Genomic DNA, 19,642 nt, shown 5'->3' on the forward strand with positions numbered 1-19,642 from the left:
GTCCCTTGTAGTCAAAATTAGTCTCAGAACATTTCTGAATTCTCTCTGACCTCTCTTTACATCCTTGATTAATGCCTTAGTAATGTCATTCCAGTCCATCGTCTCCTTTTCCATCTTACTGCCATCAGGACCTCACCATGTCATAATCCCTAGACTCTTACAACAGCAGCTTCCTAATTGGGCTCCCTTCCCGTCCTTCCTTTCAATCTGCTTGGTATAGTTACTAAATTATTGTAGGGTTTTTTCTCTACAAATAACATACCTATGTAAATAACACACATGCATATAACATGGACAGTGCTTACAGTAAACCAACACATGAGTGGGTATGTGGTGTGGAAAAAAAATGTAAAACATGTATTACTTGAATTTAAAATATAGTTTATTAAACAGACAGACACTTCTAACAGATGCTGGAGTCCTGGTGTGGACTAAGCACTGGGCTGCTAACCACAAGGTCGGCGGTTCAAACTCCTCAGAACCCTGTACAGGGACACTATGAGTTGGAACCAACTCGATGGCACTAACAACAACATTTGTTACTCAACAACTTTCAATGGCTTCCTTAAAAAACTTCCAAACTCTTTATCCTGGCTTTTATAAATGCAGTATGACTTCAATATGCAAGTCAAGCTTATACTCTGTGTAACTTCCATATCAGATTTGTCTGTTTTTTAGTTTAAGCATGTCATATGTATCCTCAAGTCTGCCCACCTTTGCTAACTACTTTTTCCTCCTTTGAAAGTTCTTTCCCTCTTGCCAGTCTACTTACACAAAGAACATCCCTTCAATGACAACTCTGACCTAAAATCACACCATATTCTGTGAACTTCTGTAAACTAAACACATTTTGCCTTGTAACAGTAAGTTCATAGAGTCTTGGTATGCATTCTATGAGTACATTTTAATCTGTGTAACTTGATTCAATATATATACATATATATATATATATATATATATATTTTTTTTTTTTTTTCAATGTATTATGTTCTACCTCCTCAACTACAGTGAGCGATTCTTCAAATATGGGCTCATGCAGTCTGTGTTTGTCCCCCATAACACAGAGTGCTGTTGTTGTTATGTGCTGTTGAGTCAGTTCCAACCCATAGCAACCATGTATAGGGTTTCCAAGGAGTGGCTAGTGAGCTTGAACCCACCTTGCGGTTCAAAATGACTTTGCAGTCTAGTGCATTAACCCGCAGTGCTACACCAGGACTCTAGCACACAGTGTAGTGTGTATGCAAACTGTTGGCACAATTTGGAAATGGCTACTAGAAAGGCTGGACTCTTGGAATTTATATGTATACTAAAGGCATACTTCTTGTAGATATGAAGCAGAAGCAGTAACATAAAGCATCTCCACAGTTCCTTATCGAGTTCTCCCAGGACATGTATTCAGACACGCCTGACTACAGATACTGCATTTTTTTTTTTAAATAAAAATGAAGATTTGTGGCAACTCTGTTGGACATATCTATCAGTATCAATTTCCAAACAGTATGCGAACCTTAAGGTCAGCAGTTTGAAACTACCAGCTGTTCCATGGGAGAAAGATGAGGCTTTCTGCTTCCATCAAGATTTACAGCCTCAGAAACCCTGTACAGGGTCACTATGGGTCAGAACCGACTCGACGGCACTTAACAACAACATGCGCTCACTTTCTGTCTGTGTCACATTCTGGTAAATCTTGTAATATTCAAAACTTTTTCATAGAGTTACTACACATTTAGTAGGCTATAGTGTAACAACCCCTGGTGTGCTGCAGTAGCATCAGCAATGGACTTCAAACCACAAGGTGGGCAGTTTAAACCCACCAGTTGCTCCTTGGAAGCCCTATACAGGGTTGCTATGAGTTGGAACTGACTCAATGGCACTCAACAACAGTATAGTGTACACATAAATGTTATAAGTACTGGTGGGGGGGAATCAGGTGACCTATTTTAATGCAATGTTCTCTTTGTTGTGGTGGTCTGGAACGGAACCAGCAATATGTCTGAGGTATGCCTGCATATATTTTTTAAAGTGAAAGTACGTCAGTTTATATTTATTGTTGTTGCTAGTGTTGTCAAGTTGGTTCTGACTCATAGAAACCCAGCATAGGGTTTCGGAAGAGTGGCATCATGATGAGTTTGAACTACTAACCTGACAGTTTCAACCAACCTTGAGGTCCAGTGGTTATTGTATCCTACAGCACCACACCAGTACTACAGTTTATACTTGATAAATCCATTGCAACTCTCCTTATACATAATTTCTGGATTTTACTGGATGATTTGACTTTGGTTTGCTGGCCTGTTATTTTTTTCAAGTGGCTTTATTTCATTTATACCATGTTGAGTGTAGTTCATTAAAAAAAAAAAAAAACCTCCTATGTATCTGTTTCTCTCATGTCCCAATTTCCATGACATCACTGGCTCACTGAACTAAGTGATGATGATAGATTGGAAGGCTTCTGATTTCAAGTCTATTCACTTTCAAACAGGCTCTAAATCACAGTATGTTGCCTCTGAAGCTCAGAAGAGGTGCTCTGCTTCTTATACCTCTATCTGATTAGAGAACCAGATAGAAAGGAATACATTACTAAGGTGAAGGTAGGTGAACTCACAATCTTTCCCACAATCTTATATGTGTGTGTATATCTATGGGCATGGGCACAACTCAAAGACATTAAAAAGATTTCACTTAAATGTAGAAAAGTAGGATATGAAAAGAGGTTGTAGTATTAAGAGTTTCCACAGAGCTACAATGTAGACAACTTTTGAGACTTCAAATGCCCACTGTAATTGTTGCTAAGTACTGTAGAGTCCATTTTGATTCACAGCAACCCTGTATAAGGTTCCCGAGGAGTGGCTGGTGAGTTTGAACCGCTGGCTTTGTGCTTAGCAGTTCAGCGCTTATGCTACAGTGCCATGCCAGGACTTGTATTGGAATTAAAGTGAATAAACAAGCAGGGTGGCTACTAAACCAAAATTCTCTTGTTAGTCAATTCCTAATTCCTGTTTTCTTGGAAAAATTTTAGTACTCCAAGCAATGAATAAGTAACCCTTAAATCTACTTGTGACCAGTCATTTAAAATGTAACTGGCTTTGATAGACTGAAAGTTACCTCCCAAATCTAATTGTCCATTCTTCCAATAATAACAGTTTTAGCCTCTATTGCATTTTAGTGTGGCCAAGTCGCTAAGTTCTTGCCAGTACACTGAGGGCAGAAGCAATGTGAGCAACTTATGGATCACTTGTTTAAAAGGAAATTGCTTCTTTTTCATTTCTCATTTCCACAGACTGGAAGGCAGATGCAGTGGCGACCCGCTAGTCTTCTCTCAAACATTACTATCACATTTCAGAGACAGGGCTGTCTATAAATAAATACTTTTCTCTTATAAACTTTAAGTCCTTAAAATTAAAAACAAAATCAAAAAATAAATGAAAAAAAAAACACCCAAAAAACCCCAGATTCTTTCCCTTTCCCACCAGTCCAGTATGCTAGAGAAACAAAAAGTTCTTTAAATTAAGATTATGTTTAACTTTTAACTTAAAATCTACCTTAGAAAGGGTAGTTCTCAGTAAATTCGGTAAAAAATGGTTTTTAAAAGTACGAAATAATAAAAATCCTTTTGACCATTTAGATTATTAGTTTAGATATTTAATTCCTAAAAATGAAGATTTTAAAAAGTAAATGCAATTTGATACTTGTACAGTGAAGAAAATTACATTGACATTCAAATTTTTCTTTTTAACAAATGGGCTTGGTTCATATCATATATAGAAAACTCAACTTCTGTCACTGAATACCCTTCTCACCACCTTCTCGCTCTATCAAAATTTCCTCCAATTTCTTGTATCTTCACCCTTTCTCTCTCTCTTCAGGTATATAAATATACCCAAGTGACATCTTAAAGACACATCCCCTGATCTTTTCCTTTCAAAGCCAAACTTTTATCTGAAGAAAGTAGTGTTTCTTTTCAGTTTCACTTTCTTCATCTCCAGTTACTCCTCATCCCTTTGAATTATACTTAATTGCCTTTACTTGAAGTAACTAATGATTTCCCTATTGGAAAATGTACAGGTCAGTTTTCAATTCTAATTTTATTAAATTCTTTTCTCATCCATCTCAAGGACTCGGCAGGACTGCCTCTAGATTCTCTGACCTTAGTGTCTTTGGTACACTCTTCTTTCTCGCCTACTCCTTAAGTGGCATTTCTCAGAGCTTCATGTTTGCAAGGCTCTTTTTCTTCCTTTTTCATTTAGTCTTTTCATCCTCTATACATTCTCCAAGTGTAATTTCATTCAACTACCTCAAGTTAATAACTCCTAAATCTATAATTTAGTCCAGCCCTATTTCTTGAGGTACAAATACAATTTCTACTGAATACATGACTACATATACATGGCTCCATCTACATATATGTGACTCAAGTCAGGTACACTCTGAGATCATCTTCTCTCCTCTCAACTCCATTACAATTTGCTCTTTCTCTTGTTTTCCTTCTTTGGGGGAAAGCAATCACCTATGGTCAAATCAGAAAATTGAAAAGATGAGAGACCAAGACTGACTCTGGATGAACAGTTAGTTGGATACTGGAACCTTTTACCGAAATAGAGAACACCAGCACAGAAAGAAGTCTGAAGGGGATGATAAACTGTTTTAAAATGCTGAATCTGATATACAAGATTGATAGCCAAGTATGACTATTCGATAGACAAAGAAAGACTCAGTGATGGAGATTCAAACAGAAATGAGCAGTATTATGTAATGAGTAACTGAGGCATCAGGATTAAAGGAAGACTTATTAACAACCTGTCATATGCAGATGATACAACTTTGGTTGCTGATAGCAAAGAGAACTTAAAATACTTACTGATGAAGATCAAAGATTACAGCCTTCAGTCTGAGTTGCATTTCAATGCAAAGAAAACAAAAATCCTGACTACATGTCCAATAAATAACATCTATGTCAATGGAGAAAAAACCAAAGTAGTCAAAGACTTCATTTTGCTTAGATCAACCATCAACACTCATGGATGCAGCCAGCAGTCAAGAAATCAAGTTATGTATTGCATTAGGCATATCTGCTGCACAAGACCTCTTTAAAGTGTTGAAGAGCAGAGATGTCAGTTTGAGGACTAAGGTGTGCCTGACCCAAGCTATGGTATTTTCAATAACCTCATATGCATGTAAATATTGGACAGTGAATAAGGAAGACCATAGAGGAATTGATGCCTTTGAGCTATTTGTGGTGTTGGAAGAGAATATTAAAAGTATCATGGACTACCAAAAGACCAAACAGATCTGTATTGGAAGAAATACAGCCAGAATGCGCCCTGGAAGCCAGAACGGCCAGACTTCATCTCTCAGACTTCTGACATATTGCCAGGAGGGACCAGTCCCTGGAGAATGATATTATGTTTGGTAAAGCGGAGGGTCAGAGAGAAAGAGGAAGACACCCCTTCCCTCCCCCGCAATGAGATGGATCAGCACAGTGGCAGCAGCAATGGACTCAGGCTTAGCAACGATTGTGAGGTTGGCACGGGACCAGGCCTTGTTTTGTTCTGTTGCGCATAGGGTCGCTATGAGTCAGTCAGTGTCGACTCAATGGCACCTAACAACAACAGTAACCACTGAGGCTGTAGAAATGGAATCCTTAGCCTATGGATAAAATCTACATGTGAACATAATTAAGGGTGTTTCTATTCTTTTTAAAATATACTTTCACATGGTTGTCGGATCATCACGTCAACTTATGTTGCTTATTCCTGGACAATGAGTCAAAATATTTCTTTTAGGAAGTTTAAAAGAAAATAATGGTGGAAAGTTACCTAATAAAAAATTTGTATACCCTGTACCTATATACAGAAGACTATTATGTTAAAAATATAAAGTGTGATCCGCAAAGACAAATTTTAATAGCAGCATAGGTACCAGTACTCAACAATTTCTGGTGACTGACATGCTCATTGATTTTGCAATTATGAATTTTCAAAAACAAATCAGACTCAAACTGAGACAGAAATGTAAACTTTAAAAAACTTACTGGCAAGTCTTATAACGCAAACACCTTCTAAAGTGAACCTGTTTCAGTCTCTGAGTCATGAAGAAAGCATCTTAAAATGAGATTTTCACCTGAGAGTTGTACTATGGTTACCAAAGTTCAGAGCAGAAAGAAGACAAAAATTATTCTGGCAGAAAAATGACACCTGCAAATTGTATTTGGGCCTAAATTGCAAACTTAATATCTAAATGGCTTGGAAAATAGTATGTATTATAATAACTGCAATATTCAGAAATATTGTTTTGAAACCTTGAACAATGAAAAACTTACCAAACCTTTAAACATGTCAACTGCAAAGTATTACATACTATTGCTTTTCTGAGGAGCTTTTTATATACAAAATACTTTCTAAACAAATACTAGTAAGTTCTCAAATGCTTATGGAGTTCCACAAGCAAATCCTGGACAGGGGATTGTGAGTTGCTGAGAATTATGGAGGTAAAATTTCCTAACTCAGTTATTAGTGCTGGTTCCGACTCATAGTGACTCTGTGTAGGGTTTCCAAGGAGCAGTTGGTATGTTTAAACTGCTGACCTTGTGGTTCAAACTGACCTTTTAGTTTAGTGCACTATCCTGCAGCACCATACCAAGACTCCAATACTAGGAATGCTGTTGTTGTTGTTGTTAAGTGCCATCGAGTCAGTTCGGACTCATAGTGACCCTGGATAGGATTTCCAAAGAGCACCTGGTAGTTTGAACTGCCAACTCTGTGGTTCAAACCAACCTTGCAATCTAGTGCTTATCCTACAGTGCCACCCCAGGAGTCCTGTGTAGAATAGTAGAATAGCCTAAATTTACTACAAGTCCTATAGCTACCTATTGTTGTTGTTGTTAAGTGCCATGGAGTCACAGTTTCTACTCATAGTGACCTGAGTAGGGTTTTGGAGGCTATATATCTTTCTGCAAGAGCAAAAAGCCTTCTCTTTCTCCCATGTAGTGGCTGGTGGGCTTGAAACACCGACCTGTGGCTCACATCCAGTACTTTTTGTACAGAGTCACCAAGCTCCCTATAGCTATCTATAACTAGTTATTTTAGAGTAAAAACTATAAAAATCAAACTGGGGTAGGGCCTGTGGTTTCTGGAACTAATGAGTACTTCTTAACTCATGATCTAATAAAACAGATCAACGGGTTTCAATGTAACAGAGTATAAGAGTTCACTGATACGGCTTCAGATTCCATAATTTTAAGAAACTGCTACTTGTCAAGTTTTAGTGTACTATCAAAGAAAAGTACCTACAATTATCTAAAAATCTTTAAAATCTACAAAATCTTCTTTTCCCCAACTACACATCTGTGTGAAGCTGGATTTTGTTCATACACTTCCACCAAAAGAACATAATGAACAGGCTGAATGCAGAAGCAGATGTGAAAATTCAATTGAGCCCATTAAGCTAGATATTAAAAGTATTTACAAATATAGTCATGTGACATGTAACATTTGCTCTGGTTGCATTGTATGTCCATGGTCCCAAACAGCTTAAAGCCTATTACATTAAAAATTCAAGGTACATACAATTATTCATAGCAACAAATGGGTACTACTTTTGTGACATGCATTAAAATATTATTAATATTATTGTAAAGGATGTCTTAAGTGCTTCTGGAAATGTTTCCTTAACACTTTTATGCATAGAAAGGTACACTATATACAAGAAAAACATTTGACTAGTTAGCGTTAGACATCAACTGTACCAAACTGTTCTGGTTTTATTATAAATTCTAATTAAAGATAGACTTAGGAATGGAATGCATTTGTAAACCCAGAACTGCCTGCATATAACATGGTGTTCACACAACGTCCAGATCACATAACATCCTATTTCATAAAACTTATTATGAAATTAAGCAACACATGACTGTATATAAAATGATGTCACTCCTTTTACTTACCTTCTTGTTTTAGAAAATAGTTATTTAACATAAAATATATTACTTATGTTAACAAAATGGGTCTGTTATTTCAATTTGAAAATAATATATTTTAAAATGATCAGTAAATTGCTAAGTTTATCAGTTTTAGTGAATAACAATAGATATAATGCAAGTAATCAAAAGCTCTCTGAGGTCCTTAATAGTATTTAAGAGTGTAAAAGCGCTTCTGAAACTAAACTTTGAAAACTATTGATTTAATCTAATCTACATAGTTCTTCTATGTTAACCTTTAGATTACTTAATATCTTTATTTTACAGGTATTGGGCAGAGACTAAATTATGACTCCAATTCTAGTATGTGAAAGACAAAATATTTGAAATTTCCCCAGTAAAACAAATCTTCTGCTCCTTATAAAATCAACTGAAGTATCCCCTTTTAGGACTGAAACTTAAAGAGAACCCACAAGCAGTCCAGTATGCTCGCTAGTAACTCCCTGGGTTTACTTGAGAGTGAAAGTTAGGGAAATGCAGCAAAGAAAATATGGGCTGAGTCTAGCCATATTCCATTGACACCAATTGACCTTGAGATGAGAGCGAGAAGAGGAAGGGCTGGTCAGTCTGAAGTTTAGGGAGATGTGTGAACGCCTGGCCCCAAGGACAATGACCTAACCCATGGGGGAGAGTGAAACGGCCAGGTGTATGTAGCAGAGGCTGAGTGCAGGGAGGTGTGTGTGAACTCCGAAACTTGTAGCTAGTACCAATTTGACCTAGCTTGGATGGCTAGCTGATGAGAGTTTGGCCAGATGAAGATAAAGATGTTTGATACTGTGAACAATTTGATGAACTGGATTTTTGCTTATGGATACAGTTACTCAAAATTCCAACAAGAATGGAAGAATTCTACACATCAAGGAATAAGCTTGCTTCCTCTATACACTGGTTTGATAGGGACAATTGCCTATCAAAAATGGAGGGATATAAAAGCATGAAGTGGCTGCTTACAAACTTTCATGAGTGTGCTTAGTTTCAGAATGAAGGGGATATGGTAGAGTCCCCACTGAATAGTTTTCCTCTTTTTCAGAGGGATCTGGTTAAAGGGGATAGGGGATGATGGTGATAGGATTTTATGATTCAATTGTGAGTAACTGTTAGCAGGATTAATTGTGATTGTCACAACTGTAATTGTAGATGTGTAACTAAAATAGGGGAGTAGTTAATCTTTCATTTCAGAAACAGATGAGCCCAGGACCATCATAAAGGAAGAGCATGAGTGGAGAGTGAGATTCCTACCTAGAAAAGTGGTGACAGCAGAGATGGAGGTGGCAGAGGTGACATGGAAAGACAGAGCAGCTGCAGGCTCTAGGCCAATGCACTAAGAACGGCTGTGTGCCTGTGGGCAGGAGGCTGGCTTGCAGAATGGGCCCTTTGGACATTAAAATGAGTATATTCTTTTGTTTTATATGTGTATATAAAATATTTTTGCTTTGCTCATTTGTGAAACATAAGATGTAAATGGGGAACCATAGGGAGGAAGTAGGGTTAACTGCTGTTCCAAGGAGGGAATTGTAATCATTGAGATGAAACTAAATGTATAATTTGTTCAAAGTGACACTGATAATAGCTGTAAACCTTCAATCAATACACAATGAAAAGTTTAAAAAAATAATCATTTGAAGCTAGCATGTTGTTAAGTGCCATCGAGTCAGTTCCGACCCACAGCAACCCTGTATAGGCCTTCCGTGGAGCGGCGGGTGGGTTTTAACCACCGACCTTGTGGTTAGTAGTCCAGTGCAATAGCAGGATTCTAAACCTAGCATAGTGTACCTATAACTAAGATGTGTCTAAAATTACTGCTTGACAGTCAACAAGAAAGCAATTCAGATCACTGAAGTACTGCAGTTTACTGTCATGAGCGCTGAAATGAATACTGTCTAATATGTTTCAAAATATCACTTGAGGTACAAATAAGATACAATTTTATGGAAATGAAGCTATCTATAGATTTTTTTTTAAGAATAAGTATCATTGCAAGTTATTTCCAACATCGCCAGGTCACCTTCTAATCCCCATTATCCTCAAATACCTAGCAATTTTCAGAAATGTTATGTGTCCTGTAGTCTCATCAACTTTACAGATATGAGTTTAATGCTTGCCAATGAAGGATATCAAAGAGTTATTGTGCAATAAAACAAGTGTTGCATTGTTAAACTCGTTAGATCCTAGAATGTTCCTAACATCTGCATCATGAAAAACCAAATTATTAAAAATGTGTAATCATCAATGTATTTCTAAAACTGAGAAGGTCTATTCTGTCTTCCACAAACAATTTTCACTTTAAGAAAGCAACTACAGATAGTCCTGTTCTCATGAGAGTTAAGGTAATATAACAATATTTTGGAGATGTTACTAATATTCATCTATATAACCAGGTATATTGATATGTATTTTCTAATTGAATTAAAAAAATAAAATTCCCAACCCTTATCAGAGTCCAGATGAATAATGGTTAAATCTCCAGGATTGAAAAGATATATCCTTTCACATGTCAAAGGGAGATTATACTAAAATATTTGCTTGAATTTTTTACATGAGTATTATATATGCAACTTCAATCACATAAAAATTGTTCAATAGCACAGCATGCCCCCTCCCTCCTTTTGCAAAGGGCATACAGGTTAAAGTTGTGAGCTGTGGAATAAGAATGTCTCAGTTTAAATTGCAGTTTTACCATTTAGTATCTGTACAGCACTGAGCAAGGTTAATAAGTTTACTTTCCTATTTGTAAAATGGGAAAAGAAAAAGCAATTACCTTATAGAATAGTTCTGCAAGCTAGCTGAAAGGATACATACGAAAAACTGAAAAAACAGTGCTTGATATATAATACGCAAGCAACACAAGCTATTATTGTTATAGAGTCCCTGAGTGGAGCAAGCAGTTAAGCACTGTGCTGCTGAGAGGTTGATGCTGAGAGTCCATTCAGAAGCACCTCAGAATAAAGGTTTGGGGATCTATTTCTGAAAAATCCTCTGCTGAAAACCCTATGTAGCACAGTTCTACTCTGATACACATGGAGTAGTCTAGTTATAATTGTTGTTAAGACTTAATTATTAACAAATAACTGTGACAAGGGGTGGATTCAGGGACTTAGGCAGCCCTAAATCTCTTCTTACCAATGTTAATATCCCTTTGGTTGGAGGATGGAGACAGGTAGGAGGAGGAGGAGCTAGTATATGAGCTAGTGTAAATGGTAAGGCTGCAATAACAGAAAATTGAATAGCAGTGAGAATTGAAGAAAATTTAGAAATAAATGTCAGTAAATTCTAAAGCACGAGGTTACAAAAGAATCAATTGAAGCTTTAGAAAATTTTAAACAATCTCCATTAAAAACAAATATGCCTATTTGTAGGACATCAAATACTAAGAGAAAGGGAAGCCCATGCTCAACATTTCTCAAGCTGAAAGAACTGAAGAAAAAAAATTCAAGCCTCGACTTTGCAACACAGAAGAACTCTATGGTGTGGCACCGTAGTATAAGCACTGGACTGCTAACCATAAGGTTGGCAGTTCAAACCCACCAGCAGCTCCTTGGAAGCCCTAGACAGAATCACTGTGAGTTAGAGCGACTCGAAGGCACTTAACAAGAACATGGACAAAATACTGAATGCTACGGGAACCATTTAAAACAAGATGGAAAGAATGAATACACAGAGTCAATGACCAAAGAGAAATACTTTAGGGCATAGCATATGATCAAGAACCAATGGTATTGAAGGAGGAAGTCCAAGTGGCAGTGAAGACATTAGTGAAAAACAAGGATCCAAGAATTGACTGAATCTCAACTGAAATGTTACAACAAACTGATGCAGTACTGGAAGCACACAATAGTTTTATGCCAAGAAATTTGGAAGACTGCTATTTAACCAACTGATAGTGCCTATTCCAAAGAAAGGTGATGCAACAGAATGCGGAAATCATCGAACAATAATATTATCACACGCAAGTAAAATTTTACTGAAAATGATTTAAAGACAATTGCAGTAGCACATCAAAAGGGAGCGCTGAGAAACTGAAGCTAGATTCAAAAGAGAACATGGAACAATGGGTATCATTGCTGATGTCAGATGGATTTTGGCTGAAAGCAGAGAACACCAGAAAGATGTTTACTTATGTTATATTGAATAGGCAAAGGCATTCAACTATGTGGATCATAACAAACTATGGATAACATTGTAAAGAATAGGAATTCCAAAGCACTTAACTGTGCTCATGCAGAACTTGTACATAGATCAAGAGATGGCTATTTGATGAGAACAAGGGGATACTGTGTGGTATAAAGAAAAGTGTGTGTCAGGGTTGTGTCCTCTCACCATACTTACTCAATCTGTATGCTGAGAAGATAATCTGGATATATGAAGAAAAATGCAGCATCAGGCTTGGAGGATGACTCATTAACAATATGCAGATGACACAACCTTGCTTGTTGAAAACACAGGGTATTTGAATCATTACTGATGAAGATCAAAGACTATACAGCCTTCAGTATGAATTACAACTAAATGTAAAGAAAACAAAAATCCTCACAATTGGGCCAAGAAAAAAACATAATGATAAATGGAGAGAAGATTGAAGCTATCAAGGATTTCATTTTACTTGAATCCACAACCAATGCTCATGGAAGCAGGAGTCAAGAAATTAAACAACATATTGCATTGGGAAAGTCTGTGGCAAAAGACCTCTTTAAGGTGTTAAACAGCAAAGATGCCACTTTGAAGACTAAGGTGTCCCTGACATGGTATTTTCAATTGCTTCACAGGCACATGAAAGTTGGACAATGAATAAGGAAGACATGAGAATAACTGATTCATTTGCATTATGGTGTTGGTGAAGAATATTGAAAGTACCATGTATTGTCAGAAGAACAACAAAATCCATCTTGAAAAAAGTATAGCCAGAATACTGCTTATAATCGAGTATGGTAATTTTGTCTCTTATACTTCGTCTCTTGGTATCAGTAGGAACCAGTCCCTAGAGAACATCAAGCTTGATAAAGAAGAGGGTCAGAAAAAAAGAGGAAGACCTTCAATGTGGCAGCAACAATGGGCTCAAACAAAGCAATGACTGTGAGGATGGTGCAGGACCAGGCGATGTCTTGTTCTGTTTGGCATAGGGTCACTAGGAGTTGGGGTTTATTCAAGGACACCTAACAACAAAGCTTCTGCATAAAACTTAGAGGAAAAGGAAGGAAACATCAATTTCTAGAAAATAAAAAAACAAATCATTGCCTCTTCACATGATGCAGAGGGGGGCACACTTAGAAAAAAAATTGTTGAAAATTTATCTGCAATAGCATGCCAATATTTGCCATCACTATTGTGCAAAACTTAGATTAAAAAGATGCAGAATTCATTCATTCAGTCACTTACAAACACAAGCAATTAGATAACACAATTAGATAATACAAAATGAATGTTAAGAAAGTGGAGATTTCGGTGGAGCAACTGGGGAACATTGAAAGGGAAATGACTAACTCAGTCTGGGGACCACAAAAGAGATTTTATGGAAGAGGTAACATGTGAACAAAGGTAATAGTGAACAAAGAGTTATCTAGAGTGAAGAAAAGACATTCTCAACATAGGGTACAATACGTGTGCAAAAAATAAGAAACAATAATAAACTTGGAGGGCAGTGACATTTCATGTGGCTGGAGCACTGGGAGCTAGAGGGAAAATAAGGCTGGAGAAGTCTCAGATTATGTCAATTGTACCTGCTAGGACATGGACAATTCTGTGAGCAATAAGGTCCCCAAAAAACTTGTTCCACTAAATAACACAGTTTGGTTTCTTGAGAACTTAACTCCAATTATACTATTGAGTCTTCAGTGACATGGAAGACAACCCAATTTCAAACCTAACAACAATTTTGTTGACCCATTATTCTCTTATGGCATGAAAAACAGTCACTACAAAAATTGTTGTTGTTAGGTGCCATACAGTCAGTACCAACTCATAGCGACCCTACGCACAACAGAACAAAACACAGCCTGGTACTGCACCAACCTCACAATCATTGTTATGTTTGAGTCCATTGCTGCTGCTACTGTGACAATCCATCTAGTTGGGGGTCTTTTGTCATTTTCTCTGACTATACACTTTACCACACATGACATCCTTCTCCAGGAACTGCTCCCTCCTGATAACATGGCTGAAGTATGAGACAAACTCTGGTCATTCTGGCTTCCAAACAGCATTCTGGCTTTACTTCTTCCAACACAGATTGGTTTGTTCTTTTAGTTGTCTATGGTACTTTTCATATTATCCTCCAACACAGTAACTCAAAGGCATCAAGTCTTTTCTACGATCTTATTCATAGTTCAACTTTCCAATGCATATAAGGTTATTGAAAATACCATGGCATGGGTCAGGCGCATCTCAGTCCTCAAATTGACATCTTTGCTCTTGAACACTTTAAAGAGGTCTTGTGCGGCAGATCTGCTAAGCCAATACAGTATTTGATTTCTTGACTGCTGCTTCCAAGAGTATTGATGGCTGATCTGAGCAAAATGAGGTCTACAACTTCATTTTCTCCTTTTATATGGATGTTGTTCATTGGTCCAGTGGTAAAGATTTTTGTTTTCTTTGCATTAAGGTGAACTCATACCAAAGACTGTGGTCTTTGATCTTCATCAGTAAGTATTTTAAGTCCTCTTCACTTTCAGCAAGCAAAGTGGTATCATCTGCATATCACAGGCTGTTAATGAGTCTTCCTCTAATCCTGATGCCACATTTTTCTTCATATAATCCAACTTCTCAGATTATGTGCTCAGCATACAGACTGAATAAATATAGTGACAGAACAGAACCCTGGCACACAACTTTCCTAATTTTAAACCATTTGTTATTCCCTTGTTTTGTTTGAACAATTGCCGTTTGGTCTATGTGCAGGTTCTTCGTGAGCACAATTAAGTGTTCCAGAATATTCATGCTCCACAATGTTATTCATAGCTTGTATGGATTCACACAATTGAAAACCTTTCTATAGTCAATAAAATAGAATAAACATCTTTCTGGTATTCTCTGCTTTCAGCCAAGATCCATCTGATGTCAGCAATGAGATCCCTCATTTCACAGCCTCTTCTGAATTCAGCTTGAACCTCTGGAAGTTCTCTGTCAATGTATAGTTGCAGCAGTTTTGTATTATCTTTGGCAAAATTTTACTCGCATGGGATATTAATGACATTGTCTGATGATCTCCACATTCTGCTGGGTCACCTCTCTTTGGAATTTGCACAAATATGGATCTCTTCCAATCAGTTGGCTAGGTTATTTGTCTTCCAAATTTCTTGGTACAGATGAGTGAGTGAGTGCCTCCTGTACTGCTTTAGTTTGTTGAACAATTTCAATTTTTATTCTATCAATTCCTGCTGCCTTGTTCTTTGCCAATTCCTTCAATGCACCGTGGTTTTCTTCCTTCAGTATCATTGGCTCTTAATGGCTACCTCTTCAAATGGTTGAGTATCAACTATATCTTTTCAGTACAATGGCTGTGTTTTCCTTCCATCTTCTTTTGATGCTTTCTACATCATTCAATATTTTTCTCAGAGAAAATTCCCTTCAATATTATGTATGAGTCAAGGTTTGAATTTTTTCTTCAGTTCTCTCAGCTGCATGTGTTCTTCACTTTGGTGCATTCTTTACCTTCTAATTCCAGGTCTTTGCACATTTCGTTATAATATTTGACTTCTCGAGCTGTTCTGTGAAATTCTATTCAACTCTATTACCTTTTCATTTCTTCCACTTGCTTTAGCACCTCTATGCTGGAGAGCAGGTTTCAGAGTCTCTTCGGACATCCACTGTGGTCTTTTCCTTCTTTCTTGTCTTCTTAATGAACTTTTGTTTTCTTCCTGTATGATGGTTCTGATGTTATCCCACAACTCTTCTTGTCTTTAGAGTCTAATGCATCAGATCTGTTCTTCAGATAATCTCTATATTCAGGTTGGATATGTTCTAGTTCTTATTTTGGCTCTCATGGGCTTGTTTTAATTTTCTTCCGCTTCAGTCTGAACTTGCATATAAGCAATTGATGATCTCTTCCACAGTCTGCCCTGGGCTGATGATATGGAGTTTTTTTAAACCATCTCTTTCCACATATGTAGTATTTGATTTCTGCATATTCCATCTGAGGATCATCTGTATAGTCATCTTTTATGTTGTTTTTTTAAAAAGCTATTAGTAATGAAGAAGTCATTGGTCTTGCAAAATTCTATCACGTGACCTCCAGCATCATTTCTATCACCAAGGTATATTTTACAAATAGTGATCCTTCCTCTGTTTCTAACTTTTGCATTTTATTCGCCAGTAATTACCAGTATATCTTGATTGCATGGTTTATCAATTTTGAACTTTTAAGCATTTGGTAGAATTTCAATTTCATCATCAATGGCTTTAGTGGTTAGTGTATAAATTTGAATAATAATTGTATTAACCGATCTTCCCTGTAGGCGTATGGATATTATCCTATCACAGACTGTGTTGTACTACTTCAAGAAATACCTTGGTATGTTCTTTCTAATGACGAATGCTACGCCATTCCTCTTTAATTTGTCATTCCTGGCATAGTAAAGCATCTGACTGTCATTTTTAAAATGGCTAATACCAGTCCATTTCAGCTCACTATTGCCTAGGATATCAACGTTTATGCATTTTCATATTTACAATATTCAATTTTCCTAGATTCATACTTCAGGCATTCACTGTTTCAACATTAATGGATATTTACAGCTGTTTCTCTTCATTTTGAGGTGTGCCCTATCAGAAAATGAAGGTCCAAAGGTTTTAATCCATTTGAATCATTATGGTCAACTCTACTTTGAGGTGGCAATTCTTCCCCAATTGTATTTTGAGTGCCTTCCAACTTGAGAGGTCCTATACCCGACAGTATTCTGGTACTCTTCATCATGTTTCAATATGCAGTATTCTGGTGCTGACAGTGTCCCACTGCTATTCATAAGGTTTTCAGTGATTAAATATTCAGAAATAGCCTGTCTCTCCTTCGTCCTAAACTGTCTTTGTAAGGAAGCTCAGCTGAAGCCTGTCCATTGTGGCTGACCCTACTGATCTTTAAAATATCCATGGCATAGCTGTCAGAACCACAGTATGACAAACTGATAGACGATAAATACATGATCACATATCAATATAAATTGCCATCATCAAAATTAAGATAATCAAAATACGTACACAAATATATCATAAATTAATAAATAATTATAATGGTCTGATAAAAAATTTTAAAACATTTATTCAGACCTATGACATATATGCAACATTTTTTAAGTTTTAGGATATTTTAAACTATCTCACACACACACTAATAATGGATGCTTGCATTGGGCATTCTTAGAGCAGTGAATTGATTCGGAATGATTCTGTATGATTCTGTAGTAGTGAGTGTATGGCATTCTACATTTGTCAAACTACAGGACTGTACAATGTAAATTATGAAATCTAAAGTAAACTTTAGCTAATAATAATGTATCAACGTTGGTTCATCAATTGTAACAAAGGTACTACATGACTGACTGTACAATGGTAATAGGAAACACTGTGCAAGGGGAGAAGGGAGACTTTATTTTCTACAAGATTATTCTGTAAACTTAAGTGGCTCTAAAAAGAGTATGTCTATTTAAAAACAAAAAATAAAAATGTATATGTGTTGCAAGATATCTATCTACTATATAAGTGCTACAACTTTTGCTTCTTGATGCCACTCTGTTTTTTTCAAACTTTCTACAGTAAGCAAGTAATATTTGATGGCAACTAACAACACATTTATAATCAATAGCAAATAAAAAAGCACATTGTTTACTGCATTTCAAAAACAATTATTTTAATACATATCTTAAAATTATTGTTACCTTTTTATCTCCTTGCTTTCGTCTCCGTAACCCTGGTCTATAGTCATCTCCAAATCTCAGAAAGTAATAGTAAGAAACTAGTCTCTCAATGGGATCTCTTATCACATTAATGTAAATTGGCTTCTTTCTCACACCAAATCTGAAACAGAACAAAATTTTTAAAACTATAAAACCAATATTTTCATTCTATTCACAGGTGTCCTAAAATTAAATATAAATATTTGAGGTATTGGACTAATTTATATAAAACAGAATGTACAGAGATTAGGAAAACATTTTCTGATTATTTATGTCACAAAAATGTTAAACTGTCAGTTGACTAATGGGGTAAAATTTTTAATCTTCACTGGTAAGAAGTATACATACTATTTTAATTCCATGCATTCCTTAGCTTGCATGTTCAGGTAGAAAACTTCTTCTCAAGCTAATACAAAACTAACAAACAAACCCACTGCTGTCAAGTGGATTCTGACTCAAACGGAACTTACAGGTATTACTAAGAAACAAGTTTTGTAATTTAATAATAAATGTATAAAATGTATTTCATTATATTCCTTAATCAATCACAGGGCATTACAAAAAGAGATACAAATATACATTAAATATGCAGCAGTGATTTCTCAAAAGTTTCCAGTTCACTGGTAATAATGGATACAGCCTAAGATAACATGAGTGTGACCATTTGATTTTGCCTTCTTCTGTTGCTCATTTTAAAAACAAGATAGGAGTGAAAGCTGTGAAATTTTTAGAATTACTTCTTAGAGAATGATAAAAAGTTGAAGGAACAAAGAAGTCTTTTACTTTAGCAAACCTCCCTGCTCCAATATCCTTACTTCTTGAAACTGCAATTATCTTAACTGTACCAGTCTACCTTCCAGAACAATTCTCAACTATTATTTCTAAAATAACATTTGTTAAATCATTCTTCTTTAGAACCTGAATAATTATACTATTTATGGTGACATTTTATACTATTTATGGTGGAAAAAGGTCAAAATGGATGTCATAAGAGACACTGAAACTTGCTCTCCAGCGTAGAGATGCTAAAGCAAATGGAAGAAATGAGGAGGTCTAAGACCTGAACAGAAAATTTCAAAGATCAACTTGAGAAGATAAAGCCAAATATTACAGCAAAATGTGCAAAGATCTGGAATCAGAAAACCAAAAAGGAAAAACACGCTCAGCATTTCTCAAGCTGTGGGAACTGAAGAAAAAAATTCAAGTCTCGACTTCCGTTATTGAAACATTCTCTGGGCAAATTATTGAATGATGCAGAAAGCATCAAGAGAAGATGGAAGGAATACACAGTCACTGTACCAAAAGGAAATGGTTAATGTTCAACTGTTTCAAGAGGTAGCATATGATCAGAAGTCAATGATACTTAGGGAGGAAGTCCAAGGTGCATTGAAGGAATTGGCAAAGAACAAAACACCAGGAACTGATGGAATAAAAAATTGAAATCTTTCAAGAAACTGAGGCGGCACAGGAGGCACTCACTCATCTCTGCCAAGAAATCTGGAATACAACTATCTGGCTGACTGATTGGAAAAGATCCATATTTGTGCCCATTCCAAAGAGAAGTGACCCAACAGAATGCGGAAATCATCAGATAATCTCTTTGATATCTCACGCGAGTAAAGTTTTGCTAAAGGCAATACAGAAACAGTTACTATCATATATTGACAGAGAACTTCCAGAGGTTCAAGCCGGATTCAGAAGAGGCCGTGGAACGAGGGCTATCGTTGCTGATGTCCGATGGATCTTGGCTGAAAGCAGAGAATATCAGAAAGATGTTTACCTGATT

At 36.4% G+C, this 19,642-nt stretch overlaps 1 protein-coding gene across 1 annotated transcript in view; it reads right to left on the bottom strand.

Annotated features, from left to right (window-relative positions):
* Positions 1-19,642, bottom strand: part of HS2ST1 (heparan sulfate 2-O-sulfotransferase 1) — a 220,169-nt gene that overhangs the window by 8,798 nt on the left and 191,729 nt on the right. Inside the window, exon 4 of the mRNA XM_006830984.1 lies at positions 17,839-17,977. Coding sequence (XP_006831047.1) covers positions 17,839-17,977 — 139 coding nt within the window. The remainder of the gene's footprint in view (positions 1-17,838; positions 17,978-19,642) is intronic.

This window comes from Chrysochloris asiatica, unplaced genomic scaffold (genome assembly GCF_000296735.1).
Source record: "Chrysochloris asiatica unplaced genomic scaffold, ChrAsi1.0 scaffold00002, whole genome shotgun sequence".
Lineage (NCBI taxonomy): Eukaryota > Metazoa > Chordata > Mammalia > Afrosoricida > Chrysochloridae > Chrysochloris > Chrysochloris asiatica.